The sequence below is a fragment of the Ambystoma mexicanum genome, chromosome 9 (assembly GCF_040938575.1).
Source record: "Ambystoma mexicanum isolate Mex_15411 chromosome 9, UKY_AmexF1_1, whole genome shotgun sequence".
Lineage (NCBI taxonomy): Eukaryota > Metazoa > Chordata > Amphibia > Caudata > Ambystomatidae > Ambystoma > Ambystoma mexicanum.
The window spans coordinates 1,507,421,556-1,507,441,832 of NC_090931.1; the positions used below are offsets into that span (position 1 = coordinate 1,507,421,556).

Consider the following 20,277-nt stretch of genomic DNA (forward strand, 5'->3'; position numbering starts at 1 on the left):
CGATCCTGGGTCGTGATGCACGATTGTGCCTCCATCCCTGGTGAGAAGATCCAGAACTACCAGGCGCTTGACAGACTGAGAAGGTCCCGATACCAAATCTGCCTCGGCCACCCCGGGGTGATGAGTATCATCTTGCATGGACACCGTCAGAGTGTGTTATGATATGATATGGCATTAATAACGTGCCTATACACAAGTGTTTCAAGGCGTGACAAGGCAAGGGAGGGGAACAGAGGGAAGACAGACAACGATCCTACTAGGCCGAGTGTCATTCAGATCGCGCAAGTGAATGGGAAGGGGAGGGAGGAGAGTACGGAGGGGAAGGGGAGGAGGACAGTGCAGTACATGGGATAAGAAAATAAACGTCTGCGTGTAAATCGAGGAAAGGCCCTTAGCGCGTATGCACGTATGCACGCATATGCGATTTCATTGGACCAAAGGCCCTTAGCGCGTGAGCGCGTCAGTAACGTGACGCGCGTGGGTGTTTCCCTCATAACACGTGATGACAGAGCACACGTGGATTTCCACCAATCGCGTGTGAAACTTCCCGCGCACCCCGAAACACACGTACCCAGGCTAATCGCGTGTGGAACTTCCCGCGCACCCCGAAGTACACGTACCCAGGCCAATCGCGTGTACGCTCACTTCCCTCCGATTACACGCGATGACACTCGGACATGCAGTTTTACCACGTGTGCTCTGTCATCACGTGTAATGAGGGAAACACCCGCGCGCGTCACGTCACAGACGCGCTGACATGCTAAGGGCCTTTGGTCCAATGAAATCGCATATGCGTGCTGACGTGCATACGCGCTAAGGGCTTTTCCTCGATTTACACGCAGACGTGCAGGATTTTCACGTGCCAAATCACTCCGTATCAAGCTGGCCACGCGTAAGCACACGGAAGACCACGCTCCTGCCCACAAGGCCGAATTACTGCCCCCCAGAGCCCCGAGCACGCTCCCACCTGCCATCTGCTGCTGCCTGCCTGCTGCCCACATGCCCTGCCATTTGCTGCCTGCACATCAGCCAGGGGTGCTGTTGCTGTGACCACCCCTGCTGGAACCGAAGACTCCCGACTGGGATTCCATCGCTCCACAGCCCAGCCCCAGGACCCAGTTGCCCACCCACTCCTGCCTCTGGGGTTGTCATGTCGGGCACTGCAACATCTGGCACCACTGATAACCCCCGGCCAGAGAGGCAGAGGGGCACCAGCTTCAGTGCCAGGGAAGTTGGTGTCCTGGTGGAGCAAGTCCTGGGGCAGTATGATGCCCTCTACGGAAGGGTGCTCGCCGACAAGGAAGGACGGACTCGGATCTGGACCGACATCGTGACTGCCATCAAAAGTGGGGGGGGTGGCAGTCCGCGACTTCCAACATGTCAAGAAGCGCTGGGAGGACTTCAGGTCCAGGACCCTGAACAAGGCCCGGCGCCTCTTGAAGGCAGCGGATGCTAAGGGGCGCCGGGGCCACTTGTCGGAAGATCAGATGAGGGTCCTGGAATGCATATCCCCAGCGCTCCACGTCCAGGTCCTTGAGAGGCAGACCCGTCTGGAGTCGAGCGGTAAGTGTACATGCATCATGATTGTAAGCTGTGCGTGTGGTGATGTGCCAGTAGTGTGCCGGTTGCACATCTGTTTGTATGGGGCCGAGTATGGGTGGGGGTGTACAGGACCGTGAGGCTAACACATGCGAGGGCTGTCATGTGTGAGACATGGATGGTGCTTGTGTGTGTTGGCTTGCATGCCAAATGCAGTTGCGTGGGCACACGTTTGGATGAATGTGTATGTAAGTGGGCATGTTCGTGATGTCACACATGTATGTTGTTTTCAGCTGCATGTATCAGCACTGTGTACATGTGCATGTGTGTGTATTTGACAAGGGTGCAACAGTGAGGCAACATGGATGCATGCGACAGCGGGATGTGGAAGCCTGATTGGCAGATGTGACATGGATGCCCACCGGAACACTGCGACAGTTGGCTGAGGTGTACACATGCATGCAAGTGTGGTGGTGGCGTGCATGTGTAGTGCACTCCCTGTGTTGCATGTGATGTCTGGCTCACCTTTGCCTGCTCATGCTGTTGTATGTGTATGGATGGTGCTGGCAGTTGCGATGTGGCTGTGGTATGGCTCATGTGTGCAAGTTGAAATGACATGTGTGTTGCCGATTGTGATGCCATGTCTGAGGTTTGCCAATGCCACTCATGTGCAACTGTCATGTGTGTATGTGTCCATTGTACAGTGCCCTGATGCCTGTGTTTTATTTCTCCCTGTCTGCAGCGTCAACTGATGAAGAGGGCGGAGAAGGTGCTGTGGAGCAAAGCGGCAGGGATCGCACCGCCAGCCGGAGACGCAAGGCCCGGCTCCCCTCCCAGGTTGTGATCTCGTCGGGGAGTGAGGAGTCCGGTGCCGCGTCCCAGGCCGCAGCTGCCAGGGGGAGGTCCAAGAGGCGGAGGTCGGAGTTGGACTCCTCAGCAGCAGAAGGGGCAGCTGGGACCCCACAGCTCCCAACAGGGGAAGATGGCACGGTGTCATCCAGGTTGGTGGGGGGTTTGGTGGAGGAAGAGGCCGTGCAAGCAACAGATACAGGGTCTGGAGGTGGGGATTCCACTGGTGCTAGTGGTGCAGTGCAGGACCAGGGACAGGAGGCAGCACAGGTCGCCGCGGAGGTGCCTGTGTGCAATCCTGTCTCTGATCCTGTCACTGCATCATCTTGCACCAGCAGGGATGCCTACGTCCAGACCCGTTTTCAGGCAGGGGATGAGCTCACGACAACTGGCCTTCCTCTGCCTGCGGACGTGGCTATCCGGGTCCAGGTTGAGCCTGTCCTGACTGGTGTGGCGTTGCGTCAACAGGCCATGCGAGGTGACCTGCAGTCTTTTCATGAGGAGACTGCACGTCATCTCGAATGGCTCGTTAACCGCGTCGGCCTACTGGGACAGGTCACCCAGGCCCGATTCCTCCGTTTGATGGGGCTTGCTACGACCCCCTCCTCAACTGAACCCCCTATGCGCCAGTCGTCCTCCGTGCCATCTTCCCACCCATCAGTCACCTGGGTGCCCTGTGGAGCTGCCTCTGACGGTGCGGCCAGGCTGGTGGAAGAGGCATCCCTGCCACAGCCGGGAGTCGGACGTCCAGCAGGGGTCGCCACATCAATGACTGCATCCCAGCCAGCGGAGGATGTGCAGGCAGCAGGAGGCAGTGCACGGGCAGAGCCGCAGCAGCAGCAACGTGGTGGGAGCCATGATGGCTCGGGGCCTTCCACATCGGAAAGGCAGGCATCGGCCGGAGGGCAGGAGGACCCAGGATGGGAAGTGTCTTCCGTGTGGCAGCGGTTGGGCCACGCCATAGATGCGGAGCGGCAGCGGGCGGAAGAGGCACGGCTCATGATGGTCAGGGCGTAGAACTCCATGCGGAGGGCCCTGAGGCGTGCAGAGTGCCTCGAGGCAATCCGCAGGGAGTTTGGGGGGGGGAACATGTGGACGGCCCTGCGGACCCTCGGGGCCATTGAGCAGGAGTTGGATGATGCCCTGGCCCGGAACATCCCGAAGTGAGCCGTCTGACTAGCCCGCTGCCCTTGTAAATAGTTATATAGTTAGTGTTAGGTTTCCTTTGGTTTAGCATTTTTTGGACCTTTTAGACAATGGGCCACATTTTTGTATATAGTTATTTTTTTTTTTAGGTAGTGTTATTAGATAGGTTTCATTTCTTCGGTTGGGATCATGGACCCTGGATTGTTTATCTGTACATAGTTGATTTCTGGATTTTCAATTTTTATTATGATTTCCCCATGGAGCAATGGTTTTCGATTTTATTTTTCCATTGGATTTACTTTTGTGGACTGTGACTTTGGACACCTTTCCTTTGCATTATGATTTGTGGTTTAGCATTATTTCACGGACCAGCTGTTTTTTTATTTTATTTCTATTATTGTTTGTTTATTTTTCATTCAATTTATGTTCCTTTTAATACATATTTTTTCTTCAAAGTTCAATGTGTAGTATCATCTCATTAGTTTCATGCATATCATGATGTGGGTTTTGACATTCACTGACACCCATTGGGTGTATGTGAGGGACATGTGTTCATTTCCAACCTTGCAATTGGGCTTCTATCATGTTTTTGCCATTTCTAAGTGGGTGGATGCAATACTCGGGTGGGTGTTTGGCATTTGGAGGCTGACCATAAGGGCCAGGGATCTACATTGTGGTGACATGTTGGCTGGGGGACATGAGTGGGGGCCTGGTGGAGGCTGCCCCTGGTGGCTGGGGGGTGGTGGTAGACATGGGTGGGGGCCTGGCGGAGGCTGCCCCTGCACTGCTGGGGGGTGGGGGTGGTGGTAGACATGGGTGGGGGCCTGGTGGAGGCTGCCCCTGGTGGCTGGGGGGTGGGGGTGCAGGGAGACATGGTTGGGGGCCTGGTGGAGGCTGCCCCTGCACTGCTGGGGGGTGGGGGTGGTGGTAGACATAGGTGGGGGCCTGGTGGAGGCTGCCCCTGCACTGCTAGGGGGTGGGGGTGCAGGGGGACATGAATGGGGGCCTGGTGGAGGCTGCCCCTGGTGGCTGGGGGTGCAGGGGGACATGAGTGGGGGCCTGGTGGAGGCTGCCCCTGGTGGCTGGGGGGTAGGGGTGTTGGGAGACATGAGTGGGGGCCTGGTGGAGGCTGCCCCTGCACTGCTGGGGGGTGGGGGTGCAGGGGGACATGAGTGGGGGCCTGGTGGAGGCTGCCCCTGGTGGCTGGGGGGTGAGGGTGCAGGGGGACATGAGTGGGGGCCTGGTGGAGGCTGCCCCTGGTGGCTGGAGGGGTGGTGGTAGACATGGGTGGGGGCCTGGTGGAGGCTGCCCCTGGTGGCTGGGCGGTGGGGGTGCAGGGAGACATGAGTTGGACATGAGTGTGGGCCTGGTGGAGGCTGCCCCTGGTGGCTGGGGGGTGGGGGTGCAGGGGGACATGAGTGGGGGCCTGGTGGAGGCTGCCCCTGGTGGCTGGGGGGTGGGGGTGGTGGTAGACATGGGTGGGGGCCTGGTGGAGGCTGCCCCTGCACTCCTGGGGGGTGGGGGTGCAGGGGGACATGAGTGGGGGCCTGGTGGATGCTGCCCCTGGTGGCTGGGGTGTGAGGGTGCAGGGGGACATGAGTGGGGGCCTGGTGGAGGCTGCCCCTGGTGGCTGGGGGGTGGGGGTGCAGGGGGACATGAGTGGGGGCCTGGTGGAGGCTGCCCCTGGTGGCTGGGGTGGTGGTAGACATTGGTGGGGGCCTGGTCGAGGCTGCCCCTGGTGGCTGGGGGGTGGTGGTAGACATGGGTGGGGGCCTGGTGGAGGCTGCCCCTGGTGGGTGGGGGTGGGGGTGGTGGTAGACATGGGTGGGGGCCTGGTGGAGGCAGCCCCTGCACTGCTGGGGGGTGGGGGAGGTGGTAGACATGGGGGGGGCCTGGTGGAGGCTGCCCCTGCACTGCTGAGGGGTGGGGGTGCAGGGAGACATGAGTTGGACATGAGTGGGGGCCTGGTGGAGGCTGCCCCTGGTGGCTGGGGGGTGGGGGTGGGGGTGGTGGTAGACATGGGCGGGGGCCTGGTGGAGGCTGCCCCTGGTGGCTGGGGGTGGGGGTGCAGGGAGACATGAGTTGGACATGAGTGGGGGCCTGGTGGAGGCTGCCCCTGGTGGCTGGGGGGTGGGGGTGGTGGTAGACATGGGTGGGGGCCTGGTGGAGGCAGCCCCTGCACTGCTGGGGGGTGGGGGTGCAGGGAGACATGAGTTGGACATGGGTGGGGGCCTGGTGGAGGCTGCCCCTGCACTGCTGGAGGGTGAGGGTGGTGGTAGACATGGGTGGGGGCCTGGTGGAGGCTGCCCCTGGTGGCTGGGGGGTGGGGGTGCAGGGAGACATGAGTAGGGGCCTGGTGGAGGCTGCCCCTGGTGGCTGGGGGTGCAGGGAGATATGAGTGGGGGTCTGGTGGAGGCTGCCCCTGGTGGCTGGGGGGTGGGGGTGGTGGGAGACATGAGTGGGGGCCTGGTGGAGGCTGCCCCTGGTGGCTGGGGGTGCAGGGAGACATGGGTGGGGGCCTGGTTGAGGCTGCCCCTGGTGGCTGGGGGGTGGGGGTGCAGGGAGACATGAGTGGGGGCCTGGTGGAGGCTGCCCCTGCACTGCTGGGGGGTGGGGGTGGGGGTGGTGGTAGACATGGGTGGGGGCCTGGTGGAGGCTGCCCCTGGTGGCTGGGGGGTGGGGGTGGTGGGAGACATGAGTGGGGGCCTGGTGGAGGCTGCCCCTGGTGGCTGGGGGTGCAGGGAGACATGAGTGGGGGCCTGGTGGAGGCTGCCCCTGCACTGCTGGGGGGTGGGGGTGGTGGTAGACATGAGTGGGGGCCTGGTGGAGGCTGCCCCTGCACTGCTGGGGGGTGGGGGTGCAGGGGAACATGAGTGGGGGCCTGGTGGAGGCTGCCCCTGCATTGCTGGGGTGTGGGGTGGTGGTAGACATGGGTGGGGGCCTGGTGGAGGGTGCACCTGGGGGGTGGGGGTGCAGGGAGACATGTGTTGATGATCAGTAGTGCAAGGTGACATGTGGGTTGGCTGGGGGGCATGGCCATGGTGGATGGGTTGCCTGTGGGACATGAGCAGGGGTGCAGGGTAGTCCCCTGTGGTGTGAGCTGCCTGCAGGGGCCGTGGAGGGTGTAGAGGGAACACCTGGGAGGACCCACACGGCCAAATCACGTGTAGCATTCCCCGGCACCACCTAAATACACGTACCCTGCTGAAATCGCGTGTGAATCTTCCCGCGCACCTCGATATACACGTACCCTGCTGAAATCGTGTGTGGGACTTCCCGCGCATCCCGAAGTACACGTACCCAGGCCAATCGCGTGTGGAACTTCCCGCGCACCCCGAAACACACGTACCCAGGCTAATCGCGTGTGGAACTTCCCGCGCACCCCGTAGTACACGTACCCAGGCTAATCGCGTGTGGAACTTCCCGCGCACCCCGAAGTACACGTACCCAGGCTAATCGCGTGTGGGACTTCCCGCGCACCCCGAAGTACACGTACCCAGGCTAATCGTGTGTGGAATTTCCCACGCACCCCGAAACACACGTACCCAGGCTAATTGCGTGTGGAACTTCCCGCACACCCCGAAACACACGTACCCAGGCTAATCGCGTGTGGAACTTCCCGCGCACCCCGTAGTACACGTACCCAGGCCAATCGCGTGTGGAACTTCCCGCGCACACCGAAGTACACGTACCCAGGCCAATCGCGTGTGGGACTTCCCGCGCACCCAGGTACACACGCACACGCTATTTTTCACACAGCGGGTGTCCGTGTTTGTCGGTACCCCTTTGCACCTCATTTGTCCTAGAGGGCCACTGTATGGACCATTCATCATGGCTATATATGGGCGCTTTTTGTTATCGCACATTTTGGCGCACATTTTTTTCAGGCGCAGGGACGCTAACGCCTGCTTTCTTGTGGCGTACTTGTTTGGCCCTGTCCGCGTCTTTGACCGTGCGCTGGTTTGCCCTATTCGATTCCATGAATACGGGTTGTAGGCGAGCGTGTGGGCGTTCCGCGCACTTGCCCCCTGTACTTCCCCCGTGACGCCCATATTTTCACGCGTTGTTCCCCATTCCGAGTGTTACGCCCCGCGTTTTGCCTACTTTTGTGATGTGCGCCGCGCTATGTGTGATTTCGCAGTGGCCGTGGCGCACGCTGTTGGATGACCTGTGCGCCGGCGTGCGCGGCGCACATTTTCAGCGCACATCCAATGTTTTTCTTACGCACGGACTTCCATGAATCGATGTGCGCTGGTTTCCCTGCGATTTTCGCACTTGCACTGCGATTTTCGCACTTTTACTGCGAATCGCACGTTTTGGCACCTGTGCGCGGGAATTTTCGGCGCACATTAATTCCATGAATCGACACCTTAGACTTTCAATTGGGTGCAAGTCCCAGATTCGCATTGATATATTATACCAGCTTGGTGTACTCTCCTACCAAGCATATGTTTCTGTCTTGTCCGCCTCATTTGCTTTCAGGGTCCCAGGCCCCCTGGCTCTCATATGGGTGCAGGTCGCAGGCTCGCAACGCGGTATCACAGTAGCTTGGTTTACTCTCCTGCCAAGCATATATTTCTTGCTCGACTGTCTCAGTTTCCCTCAGGGTCCCAGACCCTATTATTCTCTGGCACCCATATAGGTGCAGGTCCCAGACTCACAATAATGTCTCTTGCCTGCTTGGTTTACTCTCCTGCCAAGCATACAATAATGTTTTCTTTCTCTCACTGTTACTCTCAGGATATCAGACCCTCTTATCTCGTAGTTGTTCCAGGATTCCTCCAAACCTCTAGCACCTCTCGGTCTGCCCGCTCACGAGTTTGTGTGGTTCACGCCTTTTGAGTGGCGCTACTGCGCTGTGAGGTTATGGTAGCGTTCAGGTGCTCTCTCGGTCAGTAGCGGCTCCGCTGGTTACTGCTTGATTCTTGGGCTGTAGTTTCTGTCTCCAGCAGCACCCCGGACTTTGGGACACCTGGAGGGTGCCTTAGGCAGTGGTCCGCATAGTTCCTTGATCCTGGACTACCTTTGTCCTCCCATTTTCCCCCATGCACAACATCTCGTGGTGCGTCTCTCTGTCTACTGGGTCGCTGTTCCGGGTTTCCTCGGAGGAGGATGGCTCTATCAATGTTGGTTTCCCTCTGTTTTGTATTGCCTTTGACCAATCAAGTGCCGTGAGAGACTAGACCGTTCAGTCTGGTTCTCTGGAGTGATCTTCATTCTCCTAGTCATCTTCTTCTTCACAGTACTTGGATTGGAATGATATGGAAAGTAATTTGTCTTCTCTGGTGCCTTAGTCAGGTCTAACATATTAGGTTGGCTGACTTTACAATAAAATATATTGGCACTGGTTGGAAAGAGGGAAGGAGAGTTTGCCTTGGGAAAAAGGGAGGCGGTAATAAAGGGGATGGCCAACCATAATCCCATAAAGGGCTTCTTCTCCCATGTGAACCTCCCCCTGTGCACTCCCCCTGGGGGGACTATTGTACTGTGGACGCAACGCCCTGGCATTCACAGATTTGTCACAAATACTATGTTGTTTGAGTGCTTCCATCAAAGAATGCAACCGGGTTGGGCCACTCACTTTCAAACTGGACACAGGGATGGGTATGCTCCTCTGGCAAGTGTAGGCATTGACCTTTAACTCCGCCCCTTTACCCAAATTAGGCCCACCTCTAAAATTGGTAAGTGCGCCTTTTGTCCATAAAGCAAGTTTATTGTACAACGGATGGGAGAGTGGCTTAAATGACACCTAAGAGTCAAACTAACCCTGGTCTCTCTGAACCACACAAAGAATACATATTATATACAGTTTACAACAGTTAATACACTCCCCCAGAGAGCGTTTCAAAGTCATCCCCCCAAACATAATTGGTTGCCCTGTACAGAGAAATCTAAAACCCACGCAACACAGACATTACAACACAACTTCACATTTTCAACACACCCCTTCCCAAAAGCCTCTCCATATTTGGTGGCAGCCTTGCCTCTTAGTTACAAAATAACAGAATTCCTATTAATGACGCATACAGACCTACCCATAAAATACCTAAGCACATGAAGACGAGAGAAAGACACGTAGATTCCCTTTTGACCTATTCATGTTTGCTAATCACATTGCCCAGACCTGTGCGGTGTCTGATTTTTATGATTTCTATGTGGCTGATCTTTTCCTATTCACACGAGTTCCGTCCACTCTCTGACAACACAATTGTTCTCCTAAAATGTATTACTACTGGTCTCCGCACCATTTGCTTCAAACAACTCCATGAATTCACTAGATGCCTCTCTCTACCAACAATGAGCTCTCCAGTTCACCAGAGATCAAATTGACCGCAACCACCCTGTTGACCAGCTTACGAAACCCGTTCCCCGACGGCTGACGGGCCTTTACAAACCTTTGCCATGATGGCAAAAACACCCTTCTGATTGATATACAATGCAGAGATCCATGATACACAGACCAATCCCACCTCATATATTTCATATATTTTACTACATTAAAAAAAAACACTTCCCATGCACGTGTACCATTTTGTGTGCATTTTATACATATTATGATCTCCTCTCATGACCGCCATTCATACAGCTAAACTCCACGTGCACATACCGATTGCCTGCTTTACCTGAGTGTGGAGGGGCCTTCTGTGTGACAATGTTTCATTGTTATGTTTCTGTGCGCATGCAAATCTACAAATGTATCGCCTCTACACAAAATAACCTAAATGTAACACTTATCCTATTTACCATAAATATTGTAATATTTGTAGCAATTTGTGAAAGTGACAGAAATGATGATGATGACGTGTCCACCCCCCAGTCAGTGGTATGGTGCACAAAGTTCGAATTTTTTCAATCTCCCAACAAAAGAAAAGGCTGCCACCCCGAGAACTAATATATCTCTGTATGCCCAGTCCGCATCATTTGGAAACAGGCCACATTCAAGACAGATTTAAAAAAATCGATCATCGAATACCAGTTTGAGGATTAAATCCTGCCAATCTGAGGACAAACCATGACATTTGTCACAGACAACTGAAAAAGTGAAACTACAAATCCTGGTAGCCCCGTGCCCTGCTGGGAAAATCATGCAATACTGTCTTTTTCAATTTGAATTCTGGGAATTACAGTTTTTGTGGTCCACAGGAAAACTACAAATCCCAGAATTCAAAGGGGAAACAAAGGGCCTCATTACAAGCATGGCGGTCCGGGAACTACGGTACCAGTAAGCATGCCGGTACCGTAGTTCCCAGGCCGCCATACTACGGGCTGTGCTCGCGGGTGCCGTTTTACCTGCCAGGTTTTTCCTGGAGGGTGTAACAGCACCCACGAGCAGAGCACGTCGAATGCACTGGCACAACTCTGCCCTATGGGGCAGAATGGGGATTGGGAGGCCCTTGATTCCGGCACCCGGAAATGGGCAAGTACAGGGTCCGCCTAACTCGGCATGACCCGGTTCTTGCACATTCACGGGTGCCGGAAAAAAAGCAACTCCGGCGGCAGCCGTGCCGTTTTTAACGGCACGGCTACCGCCAGAGTTGCAATGAAGCCCAAAGAACTGGATGAACTTCCCAAGCATGGCATGAGTAAAAGCCATGCAGCAACAACATTTTAAAGCCCTCAATGGGCCTCATTACAGGTTTGCCAGTCCGGTAACAATGGTGCCGGTAAACTACCGGCGCCGTTGTTACCGGACCGGCAAACTACAAGGCCTGCGAGCAGGTGCCTTTCCGCCTGCCATGTCTGACCTGGGGGTGGAACGGCACCCGCTCGCAGACCTTGACAGATGCACCGACACCATTCATGAATGGTGCCGGTGCATCCGTCCTCCCCATTCCCATTGAGTCCAATGGGACTCGAATGCGAATGGCAAGAAATATTTTTTGCTGTCCGGCAATGTGCAATTACCGGGACTGCCGGGGCTGTAATGCACTGGTAAGTCCCCATTGCAGGACGCCGAAGAAAAAAAAATTACGCACGGCTACCGGCGGACTCATAATGAGGCCCAATGTCATTAGGGGTTACTTTAGGACCTCCCCCACTAGATTATCAGATATCAAATGCAGTTGTGTCTGGACAAGCGTTTTTCCTAACATTTCACTCTTTGAAAAAATATGGAAAAACATAATTAACGGTGCCCAAAATAATTACATCCTGATCCAAAAATGTGACTGTAAATGCATAGTCAATCCATCCCGGCCAGGCACATGAGTGAGGGTTGTATGTGCGAGGTGTATATGTGTGTGTGTGTGTGTGCGTGTGTGGCGGGTATGTGTGTGACATATAGACCCCCACTACACACCCTCCCCACACACACACTGGGAAGATGCATGGGAGTGGTGAGGGGGTCTGTATGTGTGGGGAGAGTGTGTGTGTGTGTCAGGTATGTGTGTGGAGTGTGTGCATGTGGCGGGTGTGTGTTGGGGAGGTGGCAAATATATGTGTGTGTATATGTGTGGTGAGTGTGTATGTGGCGGGAGTGTATGTGTGGAGGGTGTGTGGTATGTGTGTATGTGTGCGGGAGGTGCATGTGACTTTCTCAATGCCATTTGTGAGCGATGTGGCAAGGACAGTGGCAGAGTTCATGGGTGGACTGTCTTTATAATCTGGCGTGTGGCGATAATTTCCCACCTGCATAGTTTAATTTCATGAGATATAACTATTAATTATTTCTGTCTACCACTGTGAATGTTTTGGATCTGACTGCTTGTAACAATTGTGCGCCATTCTGCTAGACTTTTACATTTACCTTTCATGCCACAATAATACATACCATAAATATGTTTAGCAACACAGTGCTAAGATATGCATTGGCAAAGCCAACATTTTTTACTTTTGTGTAGTAATTGGATATGCATGTCCCAGGCACTGCAACCTGGCCATACGATAGGACCAGCTCGAAAAATGGTAGATTACCAGGGCATATGATAGCTGTGCCTGGCAAATGCCTATTCCATGCCTACACAAAAGCCAAAGGGTTTGGGTTTGTCAATGCTTGTTGTTAACATGACTTCAATGCAAGGAACAGATATGAATTACATGGCTGAAGGCACACTTGGTTATATAAAAGTAATTACACCTGCAGAGCATTTACAACTGAAACTAAGCCATTCACTCTCAGCAGACTGCTTAGAAAGTACACTGGCAAGCCAATGTTTGTCACTGTTTAATATAGCTGACTTAATGAGATCCCAGGAGGATGCGTTTAGGGTGGTTGGGGTGAGGGCAGCGGGTGGGAATGGCAAAAGGGATTAGCATGGCCACGGGCAGACAATGGCTGTGCAAATAATTATACAACTGCTGGAGACTCGCAGACATTAAACACTGTTCACTGAGCACTGACACCAGAGCGGGTACATTGTTCATTTACGAAAACTCAGTACTGTTGCAACCACCTTGGGCGCACACCCTGTTTGAGATCCGTGATGTTGCCTCAAAATTGATACTGCATTGAGAGCCTAAGACACTGCATGTATCTGCACAGCTCTTCTGATGCTGGTACATGTTTGAGCTGTGACTGAAGCTTTTCTCACACTCTCTACACTGGTGTAGTTCCTCTCCAGTGTGGCATCTCAGATGAGACCTCAGGCTTGATGCTCAAGTAAAGGTGTTACCACATGCTGTGCGCCCGCAGGGCTTCTCCCTCATATGGCTTTTCTGATGTCTGTACAGACTTCCCCTCAAAGTGAACCTTTTCTCACACTCCATACACTGGTAGGGTCGCTCCCCAGTATGGATATTATGATGCTGCTGCAGATCTGAGCTCTGACTGAAGCTTTTCTCACACTCCATACACTGGTAGGGTCGCTCTCCAGTATGGCTCTTCTGATGCGTCTGTAGATGTGACATCTGACTGAAGCATCTCCCACAGTCTGTACACTGGTATGGTCGCTCCCCAGTATGGATCCTCTGATGCTTATGCAGATCTGAGCTCTGAGTGAAGCTTTTCTCACACTCTGTACACTGGTATGGTCGCTCTCCAGTATGGATCATCTGATGCTTCTGCAGATGTGACCTCTGAGAGAAGCTTCTCCCACACACTGTACACTGGTGTGGTCGCTCCCCAGTATGGCTCTTCTGATGTCTGTACAGATTTGCCCTCAGAGTGAAGCTTCTCCCACACTCTGTACATTGGTATGGTCGCTCCCCAGTATGGCTCTTCTGATGCTGGTAAAGATATGAGCTGCGACTGAACCTTTTCTCACACTCCGTACACTGGTATGGTCGCTCCCCAGTATGGCTTTGTTGATGGAGGCGCAGTGCTGACCTCACAGTGAAGCTTTTCTCACACTCTGTACACTGGTATTGTCGGTCTCCAGTATGTCTCTTCTGATGCTGGCACAGATTTGAGCGCTGAGTGAAGCTTTTACCGCACTCTGTACACTGGTATGGTCGCACTCCACTATGGATCCTCTGATGCTCATTTAGGCGTGAGTGCCGACTGAAGCTTTTCTCACACTCTGTACACTGGTATGGTTGGTCTCCAGTATGGCTCTTCTGATGCGCGTTTAGGCATGAGCGCCGACTGAAGCTTTTCTCACATTCTGTACACTGGTATGGTTTCTCTTCAGTTTGGGATCTCTGGTGAGTCTTCAGGTTTGATGCGCGATTGAAGCGCTTACCACATTCCATGCACCCATAGGGCTTTTCCCCAGTATGTATCGTTAGATGTCTGCTCAGGGATGAGGCGCCCCTGAAGCGTTTCTTGCACACAGTGCATTCAAAGGGCTGTTCCCCTGTATGGATTCTCTGATGCTCATTCAAATGCCTGCTACTAGTGAAGTTTTTATCACATTCCATACACTGGCTTGATTGCTTCCCAGTATGACTCTTCTGATGTTTGTACAGATTTGCCCTCTGAGTGAAGCTTCTCCCACACTCTGTACACTGGTATGGTCGCTCCCCAGTATGGATCTTTTGATGCATGTACAGATTTGCCCTCACATTGAACCTTTTCTCACACTCAGTACATTGGTATGGTCGCCCCCCAGTATGGCTCTTCTGATGTTGCTGCAGATATGAGTTGCAACTGTACCTTTTCTCACACACCGTACACTGGTATGGTCGCTCCCCAGTATGTCTCTGTTGATGGAGGCGCAGTGCTGAGCTCCTAGTGAAGCTTTTCGCACACTCTGTACACTGGTATGGTTTCTCTCCGGTGTGGGATCTATGGTGAGTCTTCAGATGTGATGAGCAATTGAAGTGCTTACCACATTCTGTGCACCCATAGGGTTTTTCACCAGTATGGATCCTAAGATGCACAATCAGATTTGAAGTGTCCTTGAAGGTTTTCGTGCACTCTGTGCATTCATAGGGCTTCTCCCTGGTGTGGGTTTTCTGATGCTGGTGCAGATATGAGCGCTGATCGAAGCTTTTCCCACACTCCAAACACTCTAACAGACTTTCTCCTCTGTGGGATCTCTGATGTATTTCCAGGGGTGATGTCAGATTAAAGTGCTCATCACTTTCCGTACTCTTGTGGATCTTCTCCAGAAGATGTACCTCATGGCTGCTCACTCTCTGTTGAAAGAAGCAGAGGTTCCACATATTATTTAGATCATCGTACAGACTCTGGGCTGAGCCATTCATTCTCACTTTACTCCCCACTGACAAACTCACTGGGTGATCCTGAGTGAAGGCTATATATATATATATATATATATATATATATATATATATATATATAGCCCCTCCAGATCCCTCACCAATCAGGAGAGAGAATATGACAAAGTATACTTGCTGGGAGAATACTGCCCTGATTTACATGTACAATATAGAACACAAGTCTAGTCAGCATTGCTCGCCAGCAACATGCATGGCTAGTACATTCATGGGAAGAATGTAGAATTACAGATGGGAGCTTGCAGGGATGTACTCCACCTGGGGGTTCTGAGTGAAATCTTATAGTGAGAGTGAAACTAAAGCTGTTACTGAACCCCAACGTGGAATGTACCCTGCAGTAGAAAGGTGCCCAAGTATAGACAGCTATGGTGGCTGTACCCCTCATGCATTTCTTGCCCACCCCTGCAGTGTCCCCCTGGACCACATAGTGGAGTGGAAAGGCATGAAATAACTACATACAGTATACAGAATAAAGCAAGCCAATGCCATGAAGAAAAGGTGTACCCCTTCTCTCACCATCAATACTACCTCCCAACTGGTGCGGCTCCCTGGCAGTGCAGGAGTCGTGAGTCAGATAGATGGGAAGATCTGAGCCTGCTGTGCTGTCAAAGGCAGCGTGGCCTTTGGCCTTGCAGAAGCCACAGCTCTCACAAGCAGTCTGTGATGTGTGGGGTGCTGGGCTTTCCCTGCTTTCCTCGAGCCTTAAGACATCCCTTGAAGGTCGCGTAAATGTTGTATCCCCTGCCTTGACGTTACTGCAGCAGATTATGAATTCCATAATCCTCTGCCATGAGGCCACAGCTGGTGGATATTGCATTTAGAAAAGGAAATAGTTGTTAATGGAAGCCATACACAACAAAACTATTAGTGATTATGTTGTGGCACGATGGTATACTGGATGCGTGCTCTCCCCTCTGCTATCACTCATGTCAAACAGTACGCTATCATGCAAACACAAGTTCAATTCATAAAACATAAGTAAATATTTCACAACTGCTGGTTCAGTTGTTTATTCAGGTGTCAAATATAGGTCACCAGTGACTTGGGGATGAAAGGAAATGTGGAATGTGACAAGTGCAGTGAGGCGCGTGCGGTGTGCATCGGATGGGAAGTGCCAGCAACATGCAGAGGCTAATTCATTATTTTATACAATGTTTGGGTTTTTATCACTGAAGGGGCTTGACCGGTTCTGCATCACAGACCAGTTGACTAGCACCACTGCCCCTCTCTGATATCACTCCTCAAGAGATCTGGCAGTGTGCATAAAGCTCGCTCTAGAAAGACCTAAAAGTATGACTAGTCCGGCATCTCCTCAATGGAATGGGACATGAATGATTTAAGAAGAACTCCACTCACAGCTCTAAAGCGTTCCTATAACATTCCTAAGTAGGTCGCCTAGTCCTGTATTTTCCTTAGATTCTGGTATATGTACTCTGGAATTTAAATATGGAGAAATTAAAATTACAAATCTCAGGATGCAAGGAAAACAACCAAGCCTCTCCCTCTCACAGGCGGCACAGGAAAGTCTGAGAAAAGTGCTTTATTTCAAATCCTCCACATTCTCATGGAAATCCCAAGTGATTCTCATCTGTTTCTGTATCAAAGCCTAAATCAGCTGAGATTTTAACCCAGAATTTACACAGCACCAGAATTATTGTTGCTTTACAATTGTCTTGTTTTCTGCTGTGATCCTTAAAAGTATGAATTGGGTCCAATGCATTTCAGTAATGGTTCAAGTTGACCCAGCATTTTAATCCCATGAGACCCTCACTGCAACTGCCAAAGATTAGAGCAATGTTTCCACTCAAATGGTGGCTTCCTCGGGCACAGCTGAAAGTACAGTCACTAACATAAAAGAAAATACATTAATTGAAAATCAATTAAAAGGTTGGTGGAAAATGGTGGACACTGCAAAAGCTTGTGAAGGGTAATTTCACTGACATGTTTACATTTCTCCTAAAAATGTAACTAAGGTTAATGGCATAGCTTCTTATTATCTTATTATTCTCTACGATCTTATGTGTTGCTGCAATTTACTTCAAAAGCCCCGACCACTCCTCCTCGCAATCTCCTTTCAAGTCCTACCATGCTCAGCCTCCCCTCCCACTTCTTCTGCTAGTCCCCTTTCTGCTCTTTTCATGCTCAGTTGCTCCTCCCACACCAGGCAGTCCCCTTTCTATTCCTTCAGTGCTCCTGACCAATGTGGTTTATGAGCCTTATCATTCCCTCTTCCCTTTTAAATCTCTGGGTGTCCATTAAATTAAATTCCCCCGTCCTATCATCATGGAAAGGACTTTATCAGTGATTATTGTTCTATTGGGACCACTTCCTTTGATACACGCAGAGGTGAGTGCCTGGGGGCTTCATGGGGACATACTACAGGGCTACAGACAGCATTGTGGAAACATGTCCTGTGCAATAGTTAGCACAGCAGCATCCCCATCTCCTCAGTCCCGCCTCTGAGAATGGCTGAGAGAGTGGACAGCAGGAATATTCAGTCCTGCATTTGAGAATGCCTAAGCGAGTGGACACTAGGAATCCTCAGTCCTGCCTTTAAGGTCTGCTGTGGGAATGGACAATAGGGGCCTCATTACGAGAATGGAGGTAGCCACGGAGCCATTAGCTCCATGGCTGCCTCCGTTCCGGGCTCCATTACCGGGTTCCTGCAATGGGGACTTGCCGGGTCCTCCTATGTCGGAGTAACCCAGTAAATCCTCCTTGCAGGAACCCATCCCCATTCCCATTCCCATTTGAGCCCCCATAGGGCTCAATGGGAATGGGGAGGAAGGTAATAACGGGCAGATTACATCTGGCCAGTTATTGCCTCCCTCTTCCTCTCGCGGGACCCGGAAAGCACGCCTGGAATAACCAGGCGTGCGATCCGGGTCCCGCGATGGGAAGCTCGTAATCGGTGCTCCCGTGCCGGCCCCTTTCATTACGGAGCGCCAGCCTTATAATGAGGCCCCAGGGGTATTAAGTCCTGCCTCTAAACATGACTGAGGAAGTGGACACCAGGAATATTCAGTCCTGCCTGTAGGATGCCGGAGAAAGTGGACACCAGGAGTCCCCATTCCCGCCTGCAAGAATGGCTGAGAGAGTGGACAACATGAATCTTCAGTCCTGCCTGTAAGAATGGCTGAGAGAATGGACAACAAGAATCCTCAGTCCTGCCTGTAAGAATGGCTCAGAGAATGGACAACAGGAATCCTCAGTCCTCCCTTTAAGAATGCCTGAGAGAAAGAGCGGTTGCAGCGGGCGACCGATGGAGACGTGAGTCCGCGTCGCTCCTAGGCCGCCAGCCTAATCCTGAATCCATCCTGCTTTGCTAACCTCTCTAGAGACATTTGAACACGCCTCAGTGAAGCACCATAATCCGCTGCAGTGAGCCGCACCGCAACGGACCAGATTCGGTGTGTTTCCACAAAGTTACGTAGACCGTAAGCTGGAGATGAGAGGCCGCGAAATATAGTTCCAAGATGGCCACCGAACACGCTGAATGAACGGCAAAGCGCAGTAACTAACGGTGGAGTCCAGCCTACACGGAGAGGAGACTACCTTCGGGGCAGTGGGAATTGCACGGGCCCCAGCCTGGCAGTGAAGAGGAGTGAGTACGATCAGGCGGAGTGGGTCCGCCCTCCCCATCCCCCAACAGTGGAACAGGTGCGGGCGCTCTGCTCTGCTCTGCGTAGAGCGCCTGCCTATTCTCCCGAATGCCAGGTGCTGGAGAGAGGGTTCGACGCCGTCGTTACCAACAGTAAGCGGGGAGAGAGGAGGGAGACACGAGACAGCGGCCCGATAACTAATCCACATAGATCAGCTGCCCCTGCCTTAATATAAACTGAACTGTGCCGATCCAACCCTGATACTAACGCCCCACAAGGGCAAGAACACATAGACTCTCCGCCTATCCCTATCTGCATGAAAACAGTCACATACACCGCCACACGGATAACGGGTGCCTCCATGGACGGAAACAATACTGATGTAAGATCCCACTCCGGGAGCCGCACAGCCATCGTATCCCAACTGGAAGAATTGTACCAGGGGCACCGCCACGTGCTGTCATCGCAAGGTTCCTAAACTATAGAGACAGGGACGCTGTGCTGCAGAGGGCGAGATCGAAGGGAGCCGTCACCTACAATGGATCGAAAATCGCTTTCTTCCTGGACTTCACCAGGGAAGTGCAAAAAGCGTGCCAATCATTTGAACCACTCAAAAAACGGCTGCAGGCTCTAGGGACAAAATATGGTTTAATATTTCCTGCCCAACTTAAAATATTCCACAATGGAACCACAGTACATTTCACAGACCCGAAAGAAGCGTGGAGCTGGGCAGAGAGACACATAGCGGGCGACTGGAGCGTTAAGAAGAAAACATGAGGTGAAGGGAATGGACCACATCATGAGAGACTACCAGAGAACAGACCCCAACAACAGCAGGAAGAAATACCGCCATAATGAAACAAGCAACAACCATCTGTCGTCAACCAGTACCGACACAACCGCTACACACTGTAAAGAAAAGAGGCTCATGCTCCAAACAGTAAATAAAAGGCAATAAGTATACAACGGCTGGCGGCCACACCGAAGCCACCCCCCACCCCCAGAAAGTAGAAACCGGTTCATAGTGATAATATCGAATTCAAAAATCTCGAAAACCAAAATCTCGAATACAAAAGGCCGAAAAATAAAATATCGAATTTTTTTTTCAATGTGTTTTTTTTTTAAATGGGGGGGGTTCCCCCCCAACCCCCCTTTTTTTCATTTTTTTTTAATTTTACCCCTTTTTTTTACTTACCCGACCCCAAAAACATATATAAATAAATAAATAAAAAATTCGATATTTTTTTTTTCGGTCTTTTTGTATTCGATATTTTGTTTTCGAGATTTTGACTGACTACCGTAGAAACCACAGGATATTTAATCAGTTTAGTTTGGATTAATACATCAAGTTATGAAAGGGCAACAGATACTTCAGTTGGGGATGAAGTGTGGGGAGGGGGGAGTTGGAAGTAAACTAAGAAGATGGTAAAGCTCAACAAAATATCAAAGCATAAAGACACTAGAAAACAATCACATACTGGTGACGTTTCTCCGCCCCGAGATGAATATAGGCAACACCACT

General features: G+C 52.2%; 1 protein-coding gene across 1 annotated transcript in view; it reads right to left on the reverse strand.

Annotated features, from left to right (window-relative positions):
• Positions 1-12,379: 12,379 nt before the first annotated feature.
• Positions 12,380-20,277, reverse strand: part of LOC138489362 (zinc finger protein 850-like) — a 40,586-nt gene continuing 32,688 nt past the window's right edge. The window contains exon 2 of the mRNA XM_069617080.1: positions 12,380-15,051. Within this exon, the coding sequence (XP_069473181.1) occupies positions 13,129-15,051 (1,923 nt within the window). The 3' untranslated portion in view covers positions 12,380-13,128. The remainder of the gene's footprint in view (positions 15,052-20,277) is intronic.